The sequence below is a fragment of the Drosophila eugracilis genome, unplaced genomic scaffold (genome assembly GCF_018153835.1).
Source record: "Drosophila eugracilis isolate 14026-0451.02 unplaced genomic scaffold, ASM1815383v1 contig_408, whole genome shotgun sequence".
Taxonomy (NCBI): Eukaryota; Metazoa; Arthropoda; class Insecta; order Diptera; family Drosophilidae; genus Drosophila; species Drosophila eugracilis.
The window spans coordinates 14,002-35,803 of record NW_024573270.1 but is presented as its reverse complement, the minus strand read 5'-3'; the positions used below and the strand labels follow the sequence as shown (position 1 = coordinate 35,803).

At 39.1% G+C, this 21,802-nt stretch overlaps 5 protein-coding genes across 5 annotated transcripts; 3 read left to right on the top strand and 2 right to left on the bottom strand.

Moving 5' to 3' along the window:
* The first annotated feature begins 857 nt into the window (after window positions 1-857).
* LOC108103947 (40S ribosomal protein S19a) lies at window positions 858-1,881 on the top strand. The gene is made up of 3 exons (XM_017209711.2): window positions 858-921; window positions 1,214-1,284; window positions 1,363-1,881. Exons 2-3 carry the CDS (start codon window positions 1,214-1,216, stop codon window positions 1,760-1,762), a joined length of 471 nt encoding a protein of 156 aa, XP_017065200.1. The 5' UTR covers window positions 858-921; the 3' UTR covers window positions 1,763-1,881.
* Window positions 1,882-2,960: 1,079 nt separating this feature from the next.
* On the bottom strand, window positions 2,961-3,535 carry LOC108103820 (probable small nuclear ribonucleoprotein G). Its single transcript, XM_017209507.2, has 3 exons — window positions 3,409-3,535; window positions 3,200-3,347; window positions 2,961-3,139 (listed from the first exon to the last, which is right to left on the bottom strand). The coding sequence occupies exons 1-3, from the start codon at window positions 3,438-3,440 to the stop codon at window positions 3,089-3,091; spliced, it is 231 nt and encodes a 76-aa protein (XP_017064996.1). The 5' UTR covers window positions 3,441-3,535; the 3' UTR covers window positions 2,961-3,088.
* A 697-nt stretch (window positions 3,536-4,232) lies between these two features.
* Window positions 4,233-12,884, top strand: LOC108103927 (probable G-protein coupled receptor Mth-like 1). Its single transcript, XM_017209678.2, has 2 exons — window positions 4,233-6,757; window positions 10,910-12,884. The coding sequence occupies exon 1, from the start codon at window positions 4,782-4,784 to the stop codon at window positions 6,753-6,755; it is 1,974 nt and encodes a 657-aa protein (XP_017065167.1). The 5' UTR covers window positions 4,233-4,781; the 3' UTR covers window positions 6,756-6,757; window positions 10,910-12,884.
* A 1,619-nt stretch (window positions 12,885-14,503) lies between these two features.
* LOC108103928 (bleomycin hydrolase) lies at window positions 14,504-18,848 on the top strand. Its single transcript, XM_017209679.1, has 5 exons — window positions 14,504-14,767; window positions 16,736-17,376; window positions 17,498-17,973; window positions 18,071-18,191; window positions 18,250-18,848. The coding sequence occupies exons 1-5, from the start codon at window positions 14,764-14,766 to the stop codon at window positions 18,463-18,465; spliced, it is 1,458 nt and encodes a 485-aa protein (XP_017065168.1). The 5' UTR covers window positions 14,504-14,763; the 3' UTR covers window positions 18,466-18,848.
* Window positions 18,849-19,436: 588 nt separating this feature from the next.
* On the bottom strand, window positions 19,437-20,963 carry LOC108103929 (uncharacterized protein F58A4.6). Its single transcript, XM_017209680.1, has 3 exons — window positions 20,751-20,963; window positions 20,289-20,672; window positions 19,437-19,903 (listed from the first exon to the last, which is right to left on the bottom strand). Exons 2-3 carry the CDS (start codon window positions 20,670-20,672, stop codon window positions 19,631-19,633), a joined length of 657 nt encoding a protein of 218 aa, XP_017065169.1. The 5' UTR covers window positions 20,751-20,963; the 3' UTR covers window positions 19,437-19,630.
* Between the last annotated feature and the right edge of the window lie 839 nt (window positions 20,964-21,802).

Genomic DNA, 21,802 nt, shown 5'->3' with positions numbered 1-21,802 from the left:
ATTTAAATAAATATATATTTATATTATTTTCTTTAAGCTCATAATATGATCAGGTTGTATTGCCTAGAATTGATTGGAGAATTTTTTCTTCAATTTCTGTTGCGTTCAAGCTAAAATTCAATCAGTTTTCAGTTCATGTTGATGAAGTATTAGAATTTATTCATTTGTTGATTACAATACTGCTTTAGGATATACAGAATTAAAATTAAATAAATGTACTTATTTATGTATGTATGTGACGGAAAAATATTTATGTACATATATTAATTTTTAATACTACTTTACCATATATTATGACAAATAAAGGCATAGTAGTTAGATGACCAGGATTAATGGAAACAATAACGTTCAGTTTATTTTGTCTAGTATTGTCTTAACTATTTTTTAGTTGAAGAAGTTTCAACTTTAGGAACAATTTGTATTGCGTTCAACGTAAAGTTCAATCTGTTTTCAGTTTATGATAAAGTAGTAGAATTTTATTTGTTTATTAGAAGGAAGTCATAATGCTTTATGATATACAGAATTAAAATCAAATAAATGTACTCATTTATCTATTTAAGTGACGGAAAAATATGTATGTAGAAACATATTAATTTGTAATACCACAGAATATGACAAATGAAAGCTTAGTAGTTACATGGCCAGGATTATTGGAAACAATAATTGTTTAAATTTTAAAGCTATAAAAATAGACTAAAAATATGATTAAAATAAAATATATATATCGGATTGATAAAAAAAATAGAAATTAAGGTAAATGGTGGTGAAGATTGTAGGCTATCGCTCTTGAACACCTCGATAGTTTTTGGGCAAGTAAGTATTCGTTTTATCGATAGCATCGTAAGGGATCAGCTCAGCTCTAAAAAGCGCAGCCAACTTCACGCGCCTTGTTCTTTTTTCCGGTTGACTTTAACGAGAAAGGTTGTGTACGAATTCTTTTTAAGTGAATTATTTTTTTTTATGTTTTGAATGGGTGAAATTAAATGAAAGCGCCCATACAAAGTGGCGAATGACAAAATGGGCAGGCTGTAAGCTTGAGAATATTGATTTTCAATACGAATAACCCGGCTGGCTGTTTTTGTTGTGCCCGTGCGTGTGTGTGCGTACGAAAGAGTGCGCTTGTGTGTGTGCGAGAGAGTCGAAGAACTCGCGACAACGTGTTTTTGGCAAAGTTTTAATGGTTTCCTCATTTGTTTGGCTTGTTTTCCCACAGATGCCAGGCGTCACAGTGAAGGATATTGACCAGCACGCGGTTACCAAGGCGGTCGCCGTCTTCTTGAAGAAGTAAGTACTCTTAAATTGGGAACAAATTCAGTCACATAACCTCTAAACCTTTTTGTTTATCACCTTAAAAACTAAAAGGACTGGCAAGTTGAAGGTGCCCGACCAGATGGACATCGTCAAGACCGCCAAATTCAAGGAGCTGGCACCCTACGATCCCGATTGGTTCTACGTGCGTTGCGCCTCGATCCTGCGCCACCTGTACCACCGCAGTCCCGCTGGTGTTGGTTCCATCACCAAGATCTACGGAGGACGCAAACGCAACGGTGTCCACCCATCCCACTTCTGCCGTGCCGCCGACGGTGCTGCCCGCAAGGCTCTCCAGGCCTTGGAGCACGCCCGCCTGGTCGAGAAGCACCCGGACGGTGGCCGTAAGCTGAGCTCCATTGGACAGCGGGATCTGGACCGTATTGCCAACCAGATCGTTGTCAAGCAGCGTGATGCCGCCAAGCAGACCGGGCCCCTTGTTATTTCCAAGTAATCACACGGCGCCCCTTCGAATTCTAAAAAAAAACGCATTTTTAGACTTCTATTGTAAGCGCTTTTTGTTTGCACGAGAGAGATGAGAAAATAAAACCAACTACAAATTATAAAAGTCTACGAAATGAGCGTTGTTCGGATGCCTAATGCATTTTTTATGTTGACTGTCATGAGGGGAAAAGCTATCAGCTCGTATTAAGCATACAAGGAACGATTTTATCAAGATGTTAATGTTAGTAATATGCTTTAAACAATGTGGTAGACGTCTTATGATTGCTCAACAAGTCATGTAAATGAGTTAATTGGCAACTGGTTTTCTTCTATGATCCAAGTCATCGCAATTTAATAGTTTAAACCTTTAATCATCTACCATAAATCCGTTATGAGTAAGCAAGGAACTACAATATTTTTTAGAAACAACGCCAAGACAGCTTTATCTTTTTTTATGTGCCTAGAACTATGCATTTAGATGATATACGGATTTGTCAGGAAGTAATGCGCCAAGTCTTGGCCTGCCTTAATATCAAAAAGCTTTCAGCTTTAGGCCTAGCTAAAAATTTATGAAGATAAGCACCTCAATTATTAAATTAAAGCCTTGGCAATATATTATAAATTAGTTAAACTAATATACACGTTTTTTATTACAAAAAAAAAACGAACTTGATTAAGTTAAACTATAGCTTTCTTGATAGTTGTACTAAAGACGTATACATTGTGTAAAAACAATTTAGCTTACATCAAATGCAATTTCATCACATTAGTTTACTTAAATGGAAAGTTTCGGAATATTAAGAAATGATGCCTAAATAGTGGTCTGGTTTTTATCTAATAAAACCTCTTGGGCCAGTTTTCTAGTATTCACAGAAAATCAAAGAGAAAACTTGCGGATCCCAGCCGTATGTTTAGCAAGATAAATTAGTTTTAACTTATTAAGGCAGTTATTTAAAAAATGTGCCTTGTATTCCTCTAACAAAGTCAAGTAACAAGCCAATATCGGACAAAAAGACAAGAAAACACGATGGCATGCTTACCAAGCAAGCTATTGGTTATAAATATTAGACTTTTGTTAATGCCTTTTTGTGCAGCAATCTCTCAATTTCAGTCATATCATAATCACCCAACAAAATGGTAAAACATTTTGCAATGAGTTTCTAAGTTGTCTTATTATTCGGTAAGATGAGTGTAAGGTTTATTTTATCTTTTTAGTTAAGAATTTGTGTATTTTTCTGACGGTGTACAGCGCGCATGAATGTTTCAGAGCCTTAAGACTAGACACTACGGCTAACAGTTTTTGGGTGCTTGAGGTTATTGGGATCCGAGGCGAGTGCTAAACCCTGTCCAGAGCTTCAACCATGACGATGCTGTTGCCGCGGATTACCTAGAAAAGTGGAGAATGTTATTAAAATTCTAATTTTGTGTTAGCTATCGATCATCTTACCACCATTCCGACGTTGTTCTTCGTGTTGTCCTTGCACTCCTCTACAGTGTCGTCCAGGACCACGTTCATGAAGGGATCGAATCCTCGCAAAATGCCGGTGACGGCGCGTCCTCCGTTCAGTTTTAGCATCATACGCTTGTCCATGTACCTGGAATGATTCCCCGGATTTCGATTTATAAAGGTAATCTTTAAAGCTATATTTGACTCACTTTTTCAGCTCTGGGGGATGGGCCTTCGACATTTTGTTAGTTTAATTTGCAAAAACGCGAAAACTTTGGGTAAAAATGCGGCCGATGCGATAGAGATGACACTATCGATGGGATAGGTAGTTTGATTATCGACTACGTTTCGATTCCATCTAGAAACGATATATTTTGTTTAGCGGTAAACAGTTTTTTACGTTTTGCAACACTATTCATGCTAACAAGTTTCATACAAAAAAAAACTTGAAATAATAAATTCTAAGTAATAATACTATTATTATTTATAACGGATTTGTTCCCAAAGTGAATTATGGGAACAATAATTAACTATTTAAAATATACATTTTTTTTAATATATTTTTTCATGCAAATAATGATAATGTTAAATGTATGTATGTATATATGTCAGGAAGCCAAAAAAAACTTTAGAAAATAAACTCCAAATACTAACATTATTATTATTTGTTAAGGATTTGTTTCCGAAGTGAATTCTAAAAGAATAAATAAATATTTAAAATATACATTTATTCAGTAGTATATTTTTCTTGCAAATAATGATAATGATGAATGACGTGCATATATGTCAGGAATGTTAGTATGTTTATTTTATATTTTTAATGTTTGTATACGTTTAAAATTTATAATTTGGTATTTATGTTATACGTTTTAATTGTGGTTAAATTCGACGGCCTTTTTTAAATGCCTAATTATACAATTAAGACAACCCTAGTCTACTTCCAAACGATAGATGTGACCGTACGACTGTAAGTATTTGGACAGTATAGCGCAAGGGTCGCACTGCAAAGACCCATATAAGGTTCCCCCCTCTGATCATCGAGAGTATTTCCAAAAAAACGCGAGGAAAAGGTTGCTTCGCTTTTAAGCCAGAGCACAGTGATTTTTTTTTTTCACCGCGCGATGTGTTTACGACTGAAAATTGAGACAACAAACCTTGGTGGGAATAACACGAAATGATATTCGCTTTTCGCATCAATTTTAAATAAAATTGTGATATACATATATACATAATTCGCTGACAACACGATTTCATTGAAGGCGTCCATCTCAGCCTACCCGTGTGTTTATTTTACGCGATCCGACGACGATTTTCCAGCGACGACGCCTCGATTTTGTTTGTTTGTTTGCCCAACTTAACGGAGGTGAAATTTTTCATTTTCCCCTATTTGTTTACGGGCTAGTTGAAAGAGAGGAAAAGTGAAAAGTGTTATTCGACGAAGCGAAACGGAACGCAAAAAGATCTTAAGATATGTGTACATAGCACATAAATTGCAGATTGAGGCCAAGACAAGGCAAAAAGAACCTGAAATCTAAAGATCTTGACGACGGTAGCAAAAGCGACAACGACAACAAAAAAGAACATGATGGATTTCAGGCTGCTTATCAGGAATTGTGGCCTACTTATGGGCGCAATCCTGCTACACATTTCGGTGTCCTTGTGTTTGGCCATCGAGGAGCCTACAGCCCCCCTACCTCGCCCGTCTCCACCGCCCACCGTGAAGCTCAACAAGTGCTGCCACACGGGGGAGTATTTAAACGAATCGAGTAACGCTTGCATCGCTGGCAGTGAAGCCTTGTGGTTGCCTATGGTCTATCTGGTTCAGCAACAGCGATTCTTCGAGCCGCTCGGAGCCAGCCCGCGCTTTATGAAGTTTCTCCCCAATATCAGACCATCCTGCCGCCTAGATCAAACTACGGAGATTTTTCGTAGCCGCGGCGCCAACGTTATGCTCTTTCCTAATGGCACATTGTATGTGCGGGAACGTGGTCTTATGGTTCAGCCGTCAGACTACTGTGTCGACTGGGAAGTGGCGGTTGTGTGTGTTGACAGCCTACCGGCCGACGCTTTAGAGGTTCCAGGACCAGGAGCAACACACGTTCAGAAGGAGGCGCCGGTTAGCCTGCGATTAAACAAGTGTTGCGGAAAGTGGGGTATCTACAATACTGAGCAGCAAAACTGTTACTTGAAGACCAGCAATCAAAAAGCCGCCGATGGACTACTTCGACTGTCACCACAACTTCCTGAGGGTAGCTATCTGACCAGCTATGGCCTGCCCGTATGTGCTCGTCCCGGGGGTTATTCCATAGCCGGGGATTGGCAAGATGCCAAGCTGGATCGGGCAACGGCCAGACTGCAGTTGCCGCACAAGAACCTCAGTGCCGAGCAATATTGCCTGGAGCATACACAACGTGAGGGCGAGGTCAAAATCATAGCGTGCCAGCATTTATTTAGGACTGACGGAGGAGGAGATGGGACACAGGATGGATCCACAGGAGACTCTATCGAGGAAGTCAATGGTCAGAATTTGCAAAAGGCGGTTTTAACTGGCGGCATACTTGTATCGATTGTGTTTTTAACCGCCACTTTGGTCGCCGGCTTCCTGCTGCCCGCCGTCCATCATGCCCTTCACTGGCGTTGCCAAATCTTTTATGTAACCTGCCTGCTGATCGGCAAAGTGTTGCTGGCCATTGAGGAGCTGAGCTCAAGTTTGCTACCAGGAAGTGTGGCTTGCCAGGGACTGGCCATCTGCATGCAGTTCTTTTTCTTGGCCGCGTTTTTCTGGCTGAATACCATGTGCTTTAATATTTGGTGGACTTTCCGGGATTTTCGACCCAGTTCGTTGGAGCGCAATCAGGAGGCCCTCCGGCGGTATCTGTATTATCTGTACGCTTGGGGCGGCCCGCTGCTCATCACTTTTGTGGCCGCCTGTGTGGATCAGTTGCCGGAGACGACGCTACTGAGACCAGGATTCGGGCAGCTGTACTGTTGGTTCGACAATCGGAACCTCTCCATCTTTGCCTACTTCTACGGACCCATTGGTCTCCTATTGTGCGCCAATATAGCGCTCTTTGTGTCAACCACCCATCAGTTAACATGCGGCCTGTGGAAACGGGATGATGTCAAGTCCTCCACGGAGAAGTCTGCTTTGGGCAGAGTCTGCCTGAAACTGGTGGTCGTGATGGGCGTCACCTGGATAGCGGACATACTATCCTGGCTGGTGGGTGGACCACATGGCGTATGGTTCTTCACCGATTTGATCAATGCCCTACAAGGTGTCTTCATCTTTCTCGTTGTGGGCTGCCAGCCGCAGGTGTGGACCGCCTGCCGCCGGATCTTCTGTCCAAGATTGCGCCACGACATTACTAATACAACGAACGGAGTTCAGCATTCGAGCAGCTCACAAGGAATGCCATCATTGGCCGGTGGTACGGAGACAACGCAGAATACCACCATGCCCAGCAGTCCGGCGGCGGATAGTGGACTAGAGGATGACATACTGGAGAAAGCACCGATACCCCCCGTTCCCACAATCAAAATGGAGACTGTTTGCTAAACGTAAGTTGAACACCCGATAACCCAGTGTAATTCTAAAGAGATAGTCACTGTTTGCCGAGGCAAACACAGCGCTTGCAGTTCCCACTCTGTGTTTACAAAGCGGCTTACAATATGTGGCTTTAAGCACACACTCACTACTGATAGACTTATCGGCTTTAATGGGCTTCAGGTCCGATCAGGAATGCAAAGTATCTCAATGAGTTGGTTGTTTGTTCGCCGGTTATGCCATGCATGGTAGCAGGTTCGGTCCTATAAAGTACACGTACAGGTGGGGCCAATGTTTTGCATATCATTACAAAACATCGCATTTCGTTGAAAATGTTTCTTTTATATCATAGATAGTTTGTAAAGTTTCAAATAAGTGAGTTGTTATAAGATAATTAACGAACCCAGAAGTACCTTTTGTATTTCTTGGCTTTCGTTTTAAATTAAATTAATTTAAAGATTAGTACCTAACTTTCTTCATTCTGAAAACTGAACATATTGCATCATTTTATTATTATGATTTGGTAGCTGCTGCTTCACGTACCGCAGCTACTATTAACCCGAAAATAATTAGAACGGTCAACATTCAACTGGATTTTCTGGTATATGACTAAAAATGTAAGCAACATGAATATCACATATGTCAGAGAAAAAAGTATTATTTTTTCCCATTCATCTGAGAATCACATGTGTGATAATTGCTCTGCCAATAGACTTAACCCAAATACCTAAGATTTATTTAAAAAAAGGTAAAAACAAATATGAAACTTCGAATTCGTCATAGAAATAGTAGTGTGTTTGCGCTGACAACTTTTAGGAACCAACCACCATTTGATATTGAAAAAACTAGTTTTGTTATCTAGTTGTTTGTTAAAGGGAAAAATCTAGTACATTTTTTGGAGTTTTCATTTAATTGAGTTAGTTTCCCTTGGACATGGTCCTTTTTGGGAAATATCCTTTCATCACCCCCCATGTAGACTCATTTTATCCAGATGCAATTTTAGGGTTTGAGATTTCCTAGGCTACCTGGGGCGATTTCCCAACGAGGCGCCGGGCGAAAAGTCCAGCACGTTTCTTTTCCTTTTTTTTGCTTGCTTGCGTTTTCCGTTGTTTTTATGGACTTGGGAAATTTTACTTAGGACTCTTGTCGTGTTGGTCAGTTCCATTTGCATGACCATTTACCATTTCCCAAATGTTTTACAACATGCGCCAAGTTTACGATTTCGCGTGCAGCACTTGAGTTCGAGAATGTCCATAAAGACGAAAAATTTTGATGCCGCTGTGCCGTTATGTTTTTCATCGGAAAAACTCTGACGCCGGTTCGTCCGATTTCCTGTCGATTTCCACATGGCCATAAAGTAATCAGCGCAACCCTTGACATACACGCAAGCGTAGATAATGGAAAACCGGGACCGGGACCGGATCGTTACGTTAACGTTATACTATCTGGCATCCGTCTGTATCTGGGATACGTATTCGAACGTGAAAGGGAAAATTGAGTTTAAATTGGACTCACCGGCGACGGCGACGGATGACGATAAGCAGCATATCGCTTCGTCTTGTTTGTGTTTCAGCTCATTTTCCCTTCATACTTGTTACTTTTGTTACTTTACTTCGGTTGCCTCAAGTGGTTTTGACACATTCCAAAATGATCCAATGCAAACTACAGTCGGGCTTCGGCACTTGCAAACATTAAATATCTGAAACAATCTTACTATTTATAGACATAAGTACCTTGGTTTAGAAAGATAAAAAAAAAGGTGAAGTTCTAGAAAAGGTTTCAGTTTAGAAGGTAATAAGATCGAATGGAAGAAATTTTTGGGGATCTCCTGTAAAGCATATTAAATTTTCCCAAAAAGAGGGACATGTTTATTACAAAGAATGTAGGATTATATTGTAGTTCTATAGAAAATGTGATATCATTTCAGTATGTATCCTTGTTAAGTGTGACAGCTGTTGGTAGCAGTTATTGTTGTATGACTGTATTTCTTTACCCTCGTGTTTTTTGTTTGTTACTTTTTTTTTGGGCCCTGATCGCGTCATTTTTTTTTTTTTTTTTGTGATCCGCGTCTGTCAGGGGAAACAGATGTGTTGGTACGTCCGCCTGTCCGTCGATGACTGTATGTCCGAATCCGAATCTGAGGTTTTGCCCAACGAAAGAGAAAACAAAACAAACACTGGGTTTTTGGCCCATGGGCCCATTCAAGGGGATTACGCAACCGAGTTATTTGGCCTGGCCCCTGAAATCGTACCTCGTGCACGCAATAAGATTGGGAGAAACCAGTCGCTCAAAAACTGTGACCGGCATGCGAGTGTGCGTGTGTTGCAATGCCTCAAATGCTATGCAACTGAAAATGCAGTTGCAACTGCAGCTGCTGTGCCATTTGTGTTCATCTGCATAATCTCAGAGCACCATGTCCCCGTCACGCTCATCAAAACACGGCAACGACGGTGCAAAAATAAGGGAGTCGCAGACTGTGCTCCTCGTTTGTCAACCAAATTGCACAGATGCACAATAGGACACAGGGAAACCTCTGGGCAAATTTTCATCATTTAGCAGTTTTTAGCTATGTGATTCGAAGAATTGAAATTTTACAATGGATAATCACACATGATCATCAGCGTTTAATTACAAATTCACGCAGTTTAAAACCGTTGAGAATTATAGAGGCGTAGAAGCCGTAAACTTTTAAAACCAAACATCCTAAAGATGTTTTCCTAAACCACAATAAATCTAAAAGCCTATCTATCATTAGCAAATCGTTACTCAAAAATTCTTTGAAAAACCAGAAACAAAAGCGAAAGTTTTCTGACAATAACTATTGTGATAATTTAAAAACACTTTCGTTAATTAGTAATTTCCCTGATTATCTTGTGTGGGTCAGCAATCATGGCGATCAAAGACCGGAAAACTACATAGCTATTCCATGAGAAATATGAGATTGGCTACGCTTGAGTTCCACTTTTTATCCCCATCACCACTTAATTATTTAGTTTTTCGCTTATGGTTCTATTAAACCATTAAGCAACTTTTTATTTAAAATTTGATGATTAGTACATGTTACTTGTTTGACATGGGTTAACTATAAATGATTACTAATTTAATAATAATTCGTGGTACTCATAAAGCTTATATTATTTTACATTTTTGTTCATAAACGCAGATAATTCTTGCCCGTTGTCGAACGTGACCCATACTTCCCGCCTGAAATGGAACCGTTAAAAAGAAATACGAGCCAGTGCTGATTCGTTGTGAGTTATTGTTTAAGTGAAAGAAGTCGAAACTTTGTAGTTTTCATCTGGGTCAGCATTTATCTGTCTAGTTTTCCATGATACTTCAAAGTATTCACTGCTTGGCAGCGTAATGAATTCCTTCCTGTTGACTTTTCCACAAATTGGCACACATTTCGCTGTAAGAATACTAAATGTCCATCTCCAGACGCAATCGCACACACGCACACATGCTCTGCGTTAATTTGAGTTTAGCGGCAATTTTTAATTTGAACGTTCTGCAGTTTTTCAACTTATAATTGCACTGTGGCCCATTTACATTTTACGCAGGGCATTATTTTTTTAATTTATGCCTGCAACGTGGGTCGTCATATGATTCCTTACCGGTGGAAGGAAATAAGGGGAAGATATTGCTGCCACAGTTGTGGTTGATATTTTAGCTCAGAAATATTTATACATTTACTTCTTTGTATTTAAAAATCATAGTTTAAGATTCGGATTCGGATTGTTAATTTGTGCAGGCGATCTGAAATTTTGTATATGTTATTAGGCAGGAAGCAATTTAGTATTCCATTAACTAGATACTCATACTTGTATTCATATTCGCCCTGGTATCTTTTTCCAAGAATTTGGAAAACAAAATAAATCTGAGAATTTCTGAGTATGCCCTGCTTGTTTTGTTCATTCTAATAAGATTATGAGCAATCAGGAATTGTTTTAGCCAAGACACTTAAGAATACTGACTGTGAGTTGAAGCCGTTCATATTTTTCTAATAAGAAATCTTCTTCAATAAAAGACCCTAGAACTAAAACAGCACCCTCTCCAACACTGTTCCTTAGTGCTAATACTTTGAGCGCACTGTACCTTGCATACGCACGCAGATCATATAAAAATTTGTACTTATTTTTGCCCCTTTTCTTTCTTTTTTTTTGCAGACAACTGAGACGACGAGCGACACTGCGAAAGTCAGGCCCGGACACAAAAGTCCAGACCTCGAACGAGCGAAATAATGGCAATGGGCAGCTCAGCAGAAGCAAAAAAAAAAAAGCGAACAAAAAGCTGCTAAAGCTGGAGTTTCGAGACGGGAGGCACACACTTGCGCAATCGCAACAACAAAAGCAAGCTGACCAGCTAATTGTGCGGGTAAATGTGTGCATGTATGTGTGTGTGTGCTTGTGAGCGTCTTGCTCGTGATTTTGAAATCGGCCAACAACCGCTGTGGATCGAAAAGTACTCAGTATGCCAGTATTCAACTTCAATTTGAGCCAGCACAAAAGAAACGTATTATTTTATTCATCATCAACATTGCCATCATCATCGCGAAAAGCAGTAAAAGCAGAATAACGGTAGAGCAGTTCGGGTCACATTAACACGTTCTAATTGGACACTCTGGTCAGTGTTGCGAAATGCTTGTGGCTAGCAAATGGAATGTGCAGCCAAACAGGAATTCAGAATAGACAAAACAAAGCAGATCTATTGTTGCTCTTTCATCCAACAAGCACTTTCAAGCAACAATATAAAAACAACAGAGAATCAGTTTATATCTGTGTGTGTATGTATGTGTGTGTGTGGCAACCACAAGGAATTTGCTGTTGAGGCACTTTTGTTGTTGTTTAGTTAAGATAGCTACTCTGCTTTTTCTGACTCAAATCTCAAGTGTGAGAAAAACAGCAGAGCACAACACACATTAACATATCGGATGTTTAACATTTAAATTAGCCGATTCTGATTGGTATTTCTCGATTGACACTGCCTGCATCCAGTTTTTTGTTTTTGTTTTATATTTGTGCTTGACATTTGCATTGCCTAATCACTATTTTTGCTGGAATACTGGATGGAACAATGCTGACTGAAACTATTTTTATATTTGCCGCATAATCTTTTTCATCTGAAACATTTTTGAATGTTTTTCTTATGTGCAGAGTAAACAATCGAAATTTATTTACTTGGAAGCATAAACAGAAACGCCACACACACACACACATGCATATAGTTATAAGCGGAAACAATCAAATTGATCATGGAAAGTTCAACGATACCTATCGATCAAGGTTAAATGGTATAAAAAAGAAAGCGTGCTTAATTAAGCAATGATAAAGCAGTACACACATTCTCTGAAACTTCCAAGCAAGCAGTGCCCATTGTCCTAGATCCTGCTTATGGCGCCAAATTCAAAAATGTATTCCCCCAATCCCCAATGTATTTTATATATTTTAGGTCTTGAAAACGCAGAAACTACAATGCAGTACAATTATTATTTCTCATTATTATTATTTAATTCATTAATTATTTTATATTTTTTTTTGTAATTGACTAATATTAATTTATTGCTCAAGTTATGATCACACGTTCAACGTGTGCATGAGTAACACATTTGTATTATTTAGTAGAACTTCCAAAGTGTTCAGGCCAAAAGTAATTCTCCCCGTACGAGCATACTTGATACTGGTAGGATTCGAGTGTTTATATATATATAGATAGTTATTTGTAAATAATCAACGAGGAAATTACTTTCCATTCTATAAAGTTTATATAATTATTTTTCTTGATCTAAGCAACGAATCGAATATGAAATTACCGAATGACTGAGACAAAGGCAGCGAATACTTTTCACCAATTTAGATATAGATTTTAATTTTGATACTAACTATTGACTATTGTATATAAACGTATTTTGTACAACTTATTGGCTAAGCAATTTTATATATATATTATATACATTTAAATATCTAAGAACCCCGAGGGTGGAGAAACAACGATTGTTAACTTTATTGTCCATAATTCGAAACCCTCTTAACTCCACAACGAATAGTTAGTAAGTTTTAGCCCTTATATCATATCGATGATGATAAGATTCTAAGAATTACCAAACTGTTGTTAACTAAAACTATAACAAAAACAAACGAACAAGTCTGCAAAGCAAAAGCCCACTTAGTCAGCTGCTCCTCGCCCTCAAAAGCGAATTTCGAACGATTTCCCTCGAGAGCATGAGTATTTTAACGATAATTATCATATAATGTATGGCATTCATAAGGAATATATCAATAATTCGCTTTTGGAGGCGTGTGCGTACGCATCTCCGCTGCCTCTGTTTGCTATTTAATTTATGGCGCAGAGCGGGAACATTTTATAGATAAACATGCGGAACAAAAATTGTCTGAAATGGCAATTAAATGAAACCGAAACTGAAACTTGGCATTAATGTGCAGCTATATAGAATAGATATTTACAGTACCCCGATATTCACACAATACACCCGCAATTATATACACTAAACACAAAATGATGATGGCAAATGCCATTGACGACCAAACAAACAACCACTAAACTATTTATATTTTACCGTACAATAAAGCTTTTTGGCAAATATCAATGAAACAAAACCAACAAACAAAGAACCAGGCTAATAGCGAATGTCTTTCAATTGTCGCCAACGATGGGATCTCATGGGGGCACCTCCTGCACATTGGAATGGCATTGTGGTGACCCACTTTAGAATCAGATGCCTTTGAGTGCCTTAAACCTTTGTCGTTGTGGGACTGGAACCACAATCTTCTATCGCCACCTCCAGCAGTTTGTCAACTCTTCCCCTTTTGTATGCAAATTATCCACAGGCACAGTGGGTACAACAGGTTAGTTTATGGTCTCTAAAGCATTTCAATAAGAATTTAATTCAGGTGTTAATGGTCTTACTTACAGAAAGACAATTTCACAATGATTATAAGACAACTTAATTTTTAGGGAGGCTTTTCATTTATTTCATCAACATCAACAGATTATTTAGCTAACTCTTTAGTGGATAACACTTTTGCAAATACTATGCCTTTTAGTCCCACAGTGTTCAGGTGTGGCTTTTATTTTCAGTTTGTGGTGCAATCAACCTTTAAGGCAATGTTGAGAGAGCAAAAAACCGGTTAAATATTTCAAATACGCCGGGATTCAATAACACCGTCATGACGTCTGCTAATAGCTAAATAAAGAAACGAAGTGTGATGCAAAAAAAATGTCGAGTTAGCATGTTGGCTATGTTACTGACCCAAAATTATGATTAAGTTAAATTGCCTACTGAATCACCGCAGCTGATGGGTCATTTTTCGTATTGAATTTAAAAATAAACTGAGCTGAAATTATAATTAGACTGAACCACTTCTATTGTTTTATGCGTTTTTATATAAAATAATCGTTGTTTTGATCTTTTAAAATGAAATATGGTTTATTGGGGTATTTATAATGCATTGAAAGATATAAACGTTTTTAAAAATAGCGCCAAAACGATATAGACATCATCTACCTCAGCTAGCGAATACCCATACCGCTTGAGTAAGGAGGGTATAAGAGGTGTACTGGCTACCGTGACGATATCGATATCAGAGATTTGATAGAAAAACTATCGCCATTGCGATTGTCACCTACCGCGACTAGTAAGAACACACACCACGGTAGGGCGTTACGAAGGTGTACTCGCTAATGCGAAGAGCTCGATATTACAGATCCGATAGGAAAACAATCGATATCTGGAGATGCCATTGTATATCGAGAAGAGCAGCTGTACGGTCACATTGACGTGCATATAAACGCAACATTAATAAACTGAACAAAAGGGTAGCAGTGATAAACTAAACCAATTGCATTATATGCTATATGCCAGTCGCAAGCAGTGCCGTGCCAGCATTGCAAACACAGCCGGAAAGTCAGGAGAACCCGAATTTAGGACAAACAAAATTCCCAGTGACCGTAGAAAATCAAAACAAGTGAAAAGTCATAAACAAAAGGAAAAAAAGCATTAACCATGTGTAAGTTACGGAGTTACAAAAAGTCCTGTTCATTTTACTACATAATAACAATTTTGAAACTAATTTCCGGGCGACATTCTTTTGTTGTTGTTGTGATGCGCGGGTGTGAGTGTACGAGAAAGAAAGAGATGGAGTGATGGAAGATTTGCTGACGCCCCAGCAACGAAAACAAATTAAAACCAGACGAAAGTAAAATTTCACCCAAATTTTTGTTTGTTTTTTTTTTTTGGTTCGCCAAACTGGAAAAACGAGTTTTTTTGGGTTTGTTTAGACTGTTTTTGTGCCGGCTTTCCGCGAAAGTTTTAAAACGGCACTTTGCCTGCCCCTCTATTCTACCTCACTTTTTTCTCTTCCTTTTTCTTCGTTCTTTCACTCCCCACCCGCTACTTAAGTGTACATATGTGTGTGTGCGAGTCCCGTTAAACTGGTTCTGGTTTAATCGCATCTTCCTCTCTTTCGCACGTAACGGTTTTTAATAGGTATTTCTTAACTGCTTTTAATCCGTTAGCTACACTTATCAGCATCACCCACAGTCAAACTCACCCACACACACAAATGTACACCTGGGAAAGTACATAGATAATTAATAAACACAAAGCGCAGTAAATGGCAAAAAGAGTAAAAGAGATGTGAGATCCAAAGTGCATAATGGTAATGCCAATGTTAATGGCCCCGCAACGCAGCTGTTCTTTTTGTTCCTCACATTTGTTTTAATCTTTTTTACGTTTCTGCCATTGTACGCCTCGCCACGCCCACCTAACGGGAGGAAACCCTGGAAGTTGGCCAAGTAGGAAAAAATAAAAATAATGCCCATCTTTGTCAGATCTTTTTCCGATTGCGTCACAAGACGGTTCTAACGCTGCTTTACGTCAGATCTTAAAGATAGATTTTGAAACCAAATCTTACAGATATAGAGTGGGGAAAATCTGAGATTTTTCATTTTAGTGTTTTATTTATTTAAGTTATATTCAGTTTTATCTTTATCAATTTAAATGCACAGCAATGTTTCACTTTTTGAACCACATTTAGGAACTTTATTATTAAGATTTTTCCAATTTGCTTCTAAAAACTTTCAAGTAGAATAGTTAAAAATGTTGAAAATATAGTTTAATGATATTGTGATATGTACATTTAAGCTACGTTCTGGAAAGTTTGGAAGCATTATCTTAGAATGTTGTTATCACAACCAATCTTCTTAACGATCGTGTTTTTATTACAATTGCCGCACAGCTGCGGTTAAAAATATAGCTTAACGCTTTACATTTTTCTAAATTTGTTATTTATTCGGTATCGTGAAATATTTGTATTATTATTTAATTATTCAACATCTGTTCTATGCATGAAATATGACATTCTCAAGCAATTTAATAGCCAATTCATTTTAAGCAGCTCAGCTGTTTTTGTCGTTTACATTTTCAATGTCTGTTTTTTTAATGTTCAAAATGATTTTCTTAAGAACAAATTACACATGAAGAAAATACAAACGTTATGTTCCTAACTTTATAGAGAAATAGATGTCTTTCCTTATTTTGTCATTTAATAAACAATTCACAACAGGGCACAGGAAATTTATAAACTGTCAGGGTTTGTATAATGAATAATCAACTTTAGAGATCGCTCATAAAGTCCCTAAGCGGTATTTGCAGCCGCCTTATCGCTTTTTGCTATCCAAATTTGTTATGTGTTTTGTGTTTTGATCCAGCAGTAGTCAAAATCAAATTGTTTACCTGCACCGTCACCACAAAATTCTCGTTTTTGGTTTCTTTTCTGGGTAACCCGATCCTCCAGTTTGGGCGGTGAGGCGGGCAGTGAGCAAGATCAAGATCAAGACCCCGAAACTGAGTCAAGATCAAAGTCGATTTCTGTTCAAGATGTGGCAGCAACAGCCGACGAAATACTATTCGACCGAATCCGTTCGAGTAACTCACACAATATCCGGCGAACGTTGCCACTCCAATTTACTTGCAGCTGACAACAACAGTGCGTCCGGTGGCGGCTCCGGGAACAATAATACTGCTAATTGCGGGAAGAACTCGACGCACAAGCTAGATGAGTCGTGCGGTTCGAGTCCCATTACCAATCAATTGCTGGGACAATGGCGCAAGAACTTTTACAGCGAACCGAAGAATCTGCTGGCGCAGAACGTCTGCTCCCGCGTTGATCCCTTTGATGTCTGCCTATCAAGAAAGGCTCTGGAGACTACCAATCATGTGTTCAATTACAAGGTGGAGACTGAGGGAAAGCCGGTGACCAATCAAAGGAGCTCCGGCCGCTGCTGGCTGTTTGCGGCCCTCAATTGTATCCGCCTGCCATTCATGAAGAACTACAATTTAGACGAGTTCGAGTTCTCGCAGGCTTTCCTCTTCTACTGGGATAAGATCGAGCGGTGCAACTACTTCCTTAACAACATTGTGAAGACGGCGCAGAGGGGCGAGAAAGTAGACGGCCGACTGGTGTCCTTCCTGCTCCTCGATCCCACCTCCGATGGCGGCCAGTGGGACATGCTGGTCAATCTGATAACCAAACACGGCCTTATGCCAAAGAAATGCTTCCCTGAGAGCTTTAGCTGTGAGTCCAGCATACGAATGAACGCCATACTGAAGAGCAAGGTTAGTTGGTAAAATGGTTCTTACAGTTTTTGCAGTTTATATATTGTAGTCAGATTAGATTTTGTCCTTTACTTTTGTAATTCGAATTATAATTGTACTTAAAATGTATATTATTTTGTAGCTTCGGGAGTACGCCCGCCACCTACGCGTGCTGCTGGATCAGAATCCAACGGAGGAGGAGATCACCTGTAAGATCCAGGAGCAGATGGCTGAGATCTACAAGGTGGTGGGTATTTGCCTGGGAATACCCGCGGAGACCTTCACCTGGGAGTACTACGATAAGAGCAAGAATTATCAGTCCATTGGACCAGTTAGCTCGCTGGAGTTCTACGAGCGCTATGTAAAGCCGTATTTCAACGTGGAAGACAAGGTTTGTCTGGTCACTGATCCTCGGCCGACGAGTAGCTATGACCAGGCCTACACTGTCGACTGCTTGGGCAATGTGGTTGGCGGCAGACCCGTACTGTACAACAATCAGTCGGTGGAACTGCTCCTAGCTGTGGTCACCAAGTCGCTGAAGGCCGGTGAGGCCGTGTGGTTTGGTTGCGAAGTTAGCAAGCGATTCGCATCCAAGCAAGGTATCGAGGATGTGGACGTGTGAGTGATTTCTTTTATGTACATTTTCAAAGGCTGACATAAGCTGCCTTTTCATGCATTGGCATCTAAATTAAATTTGATTTTTATTCTATTATAGCCACGATTTCAAGCTGGTCTTTGACATCGACATACAAACTACATTCTCGAAGGCGGACCGCTTGATCTATGGAGAGTCGGCAATGACCCATGCTATGGTTTTCACCGCCGTCTCCGTGGACGTGAGTTCTATGAAGTAACCGCAATAATACCCTTACTATTTATTAACTTGTCTTGCAGAAAGCCGGAGTTGCTCAGAAACTGCGGGTGGAGAACTCCTGGGGCGAGGATCGCGGAGAGAAGGGCTACCTAGTAATGAACTCCGATTGGTTTAGGGAGTTTGGATTCGAGGTGGTTGTGGACAAGAAGTACGTTCCCGAGGATGTGCTACGTGTGTTCGATATGGATCCAATTGTCCTGCCCGCCTGGGATCCCATGGGCACGCTAGCGCAGTAGGATGCCATCCATATATATATATATATCTATATATATTTAAATACAATATATGCAAAGCTTTACGAGCAGCAATCTTCGAGCGGCATCCAAGTGTTCGAGTTACCAGCTTTCAGTTTTTGTGTACATTATTTTCTCTGGCCAGTTGCCACATTTTCAAACTCCTTCCCAAGCCTTCCAATCCCTAAGGTGGTGTATCCATATGCAATATATCAGTCCTTGTCTCTAAAGTCCTTGTCAATTCTGTAAAGCAATAATTTTGTGTTTAGCGCCTAAGTAAAAGAAATTTCTCAGTTCACCCCCAATTATGTTTATCCTTGATTTTGCAACGGGCAGTTGAAAATATATACAATACAAACGAGAAATAAATGAATAATGTAAATGCATTTTTTACGTATATACAATTACATATTAAATAAATATATTGAAAACAATATTCTTTACTTTGAACTCGATAATCAGTAGGTATGGCGGGTAGCTTGCCATTTTAGAAAAACTAATGTATTGGAATTGGTTCTCAAAGTTTTAATATTGTACATTGCAGTCAGATTAAATGTTGTCCTTCACTTTTATTATTCAAATTATAATTGTACTAACCAAAATCAAATATTGTATTGTAGGTTCGGAAGTACGCGAAGGAGGAGATCTCTCGCAAGATCCACGAGCAGATGGCTGAGATCTACAAGGTGGTGGGTATCTGCCTGGGAATAAATATTGTCGTTTTAAGGGGGAAAACCCTAAATTGGCATTTTCGATAAGCGATAACAATAATTTCTTTTATTTCGTGAAAAATAGCATACTTTAAACTTTACAGATTTAAATGCCAAACAATAGTGAATTAAATTATGAGCTTAAAAAGGTAATACATTCTACATTGCTCTGACCAAAATACCAATTATTTATAGACAGTTTTGATGTAGCTAAAACATTGTTTTTGCAACGGGCGGTTAAAAATATATACAAAAAACGATAAATAAGTTAATAATGTAAATGCTTTAATGTTGTATATACAATTACATATTAAACAAAATTTTGAAAACAATATTCTTAACTTAATGCTTGCATAATAGAAAGGAACTCCGAGCCGCTCTCATTCCCAATATAATTTACAATTTGAAATAATTTGATTTGTAATATACAATTTTAAAGGCATATATATGATTGGATCTTATTTGGCCTTTATCCGCATCCGCCTCTGCTCGTACTCATAGCTAAGACGCTGCCAAATACCCAGGCACATCCGCACCAAACGCATATCCTTTTCGGCGTTGCTCTTGGCGAAAGCGTACTGTTCCCGAATCACGTGTTTCGCAGTTCGGAGGTGACCCCGCTGTATTAGCGAGATGCTAAAATACAGCTTACAGCGAGCTTGGAGGAAGGGATCTCCGAGACGTAGACCAATCTTTAACTGCTGCAGTGAGATCTTGCCGGCCGTCGCCGCCTGAAAAAGGATTTAATATTAGAAACGTGTTTAGAACAATTTACATTTAAAAAGCTAAAAGACAAGTAATAATTAATAAAAGCTAACAAAAGTTATTTTTAGATTTTCGATCTGCACTATGCAGCGAGAGAAAAAGTTACTACAATTATGGCAAACTATGAAGCAGGATAGATTATTAATACTAACACTAATGGTAGTTATGAAAAAGACTACCAATAATCAAGGTTATTACATTTTTCAATAGTGCTGGTTATTCCTTGCCAAAATAATAAATAATAATAAAACATACCTGACATTCAAGAAACCGGTTTTAAAATGTTTACTTAGAAGTATGAGGACAATCTGTTTCCCGCCAAAAATGGAATAGATTGTTTGCATGACTTACGCATCGCTCAAACTGCTCGCCAAGGGCAGAGAAACCGCCACCAAGTGTGGAGAGCCAGGACATAAGGTGATCCACCTCGATATGCTCCCATAGTGTGTGTGCTAGAATGTCCGCGAATCTGTAGTCGACAGTGTCTTTTTCCGGCGGCTTAAAGGACAGCCAGAGCAACTGGACGCCATGCTTGCTCCTCAGTCTCCTGCCCAGCTCCTTTTGATAGAGGAACTCGCGCAGGTAGTAATTTCCATTAATGGCATCCACGTTAATGATAAGCCTTCTTAAAGGTTTCGATTCTCGGCAAGAGTCGCCGGCTTCCCGATTTGGACGATTGTGGAAATGACATTGCTGCCAGTAATCGCAAACGCAAATAACCAAGGAATCAGACATCTAAAGAGGATTAAGTTGTTAAGCCCACTGTAATATTTTATAATCTTTTATCGATCTATTGAAATCTAAATGCTAAACTATTAGGTAGATTCCACAGGTTCCTTGGTCTGGATACTTTCGGTAGCCTTCAAAATCAAGTGGAAGTCACCATCTCTGATCTACACTGGTTTGTCAGCTCAGTTTGGAGTCATAATGTCGGATACATTAACCGGCATACAAGGTTCGATGAAAGTTTTTTTTATTGTGCTTTTGCACTTTTATCACAAGTATTTGCTAAAAATTGTTAATAAGAATGTGCCCACATTTAGGGCGCAAAAAAATACTACGATCATATGGTAGCACTGGCGGTCTGGCAGCATCTTTGCATATGGGCGCCAAAAGTTATCGGCTTTCAATAGCTATGTATGTAATTGTGTATTTCGTTTTGTTACCATGCGAACAGAAACGCAGAAAGTAGCTTATACTTTTTCAAGGTGGCAAATTATTATTTGATATTGCGAATTTCTGTTAAAAATAGGTTTCCTGATTTCTCAGCCCCTAAATTAGAGCTCGCACCGAAAAATCAGAGCAATAATGATAAAAGCAAGTATAGGGGTTTTAAGTTTCGGTTTTTAACTGCATAAAACAGTCATTGGCTTATCCGTGCGTCTTGTATTAACAAAGTTAGAGCTAAGAGACTGCAACAAAACCGGAATTTCTGCTGCTAAAAGACGTATACTTGATTTTGGGCGGAAAAAAATCGGTTTTGTTGCTATAGCACAGCCATAAATGGTCCAAATGAGGAATGTAATACCGCGTAGGACTCGTTACTTGATTGCCATGATTCCCAATTGATTTGCATTCAAATCTGGGAAACTTCATTTTTCGGCATTTTTTGAAAATTTTGACGATGGTACCCCTTATCAAAAATGCGAAATTTGGGCCAAAAATGACTTTCCCAAAATCGAAAAACGGGTGATAGGGGTGGTTAGTATTGGTCGTTAGCAGCACGAAACAGTCGTTCTTTTGGCTGTGCGTCTTGTTTTGGCCGAGCTAGAGCTAAAAAACCGAGCATAGTATTGCAAATTTCTGTTAAAAATCGGTTTCCAGTGCTCGCACCGAAAAATCAGAGCAATAATGATAAAAGCAAG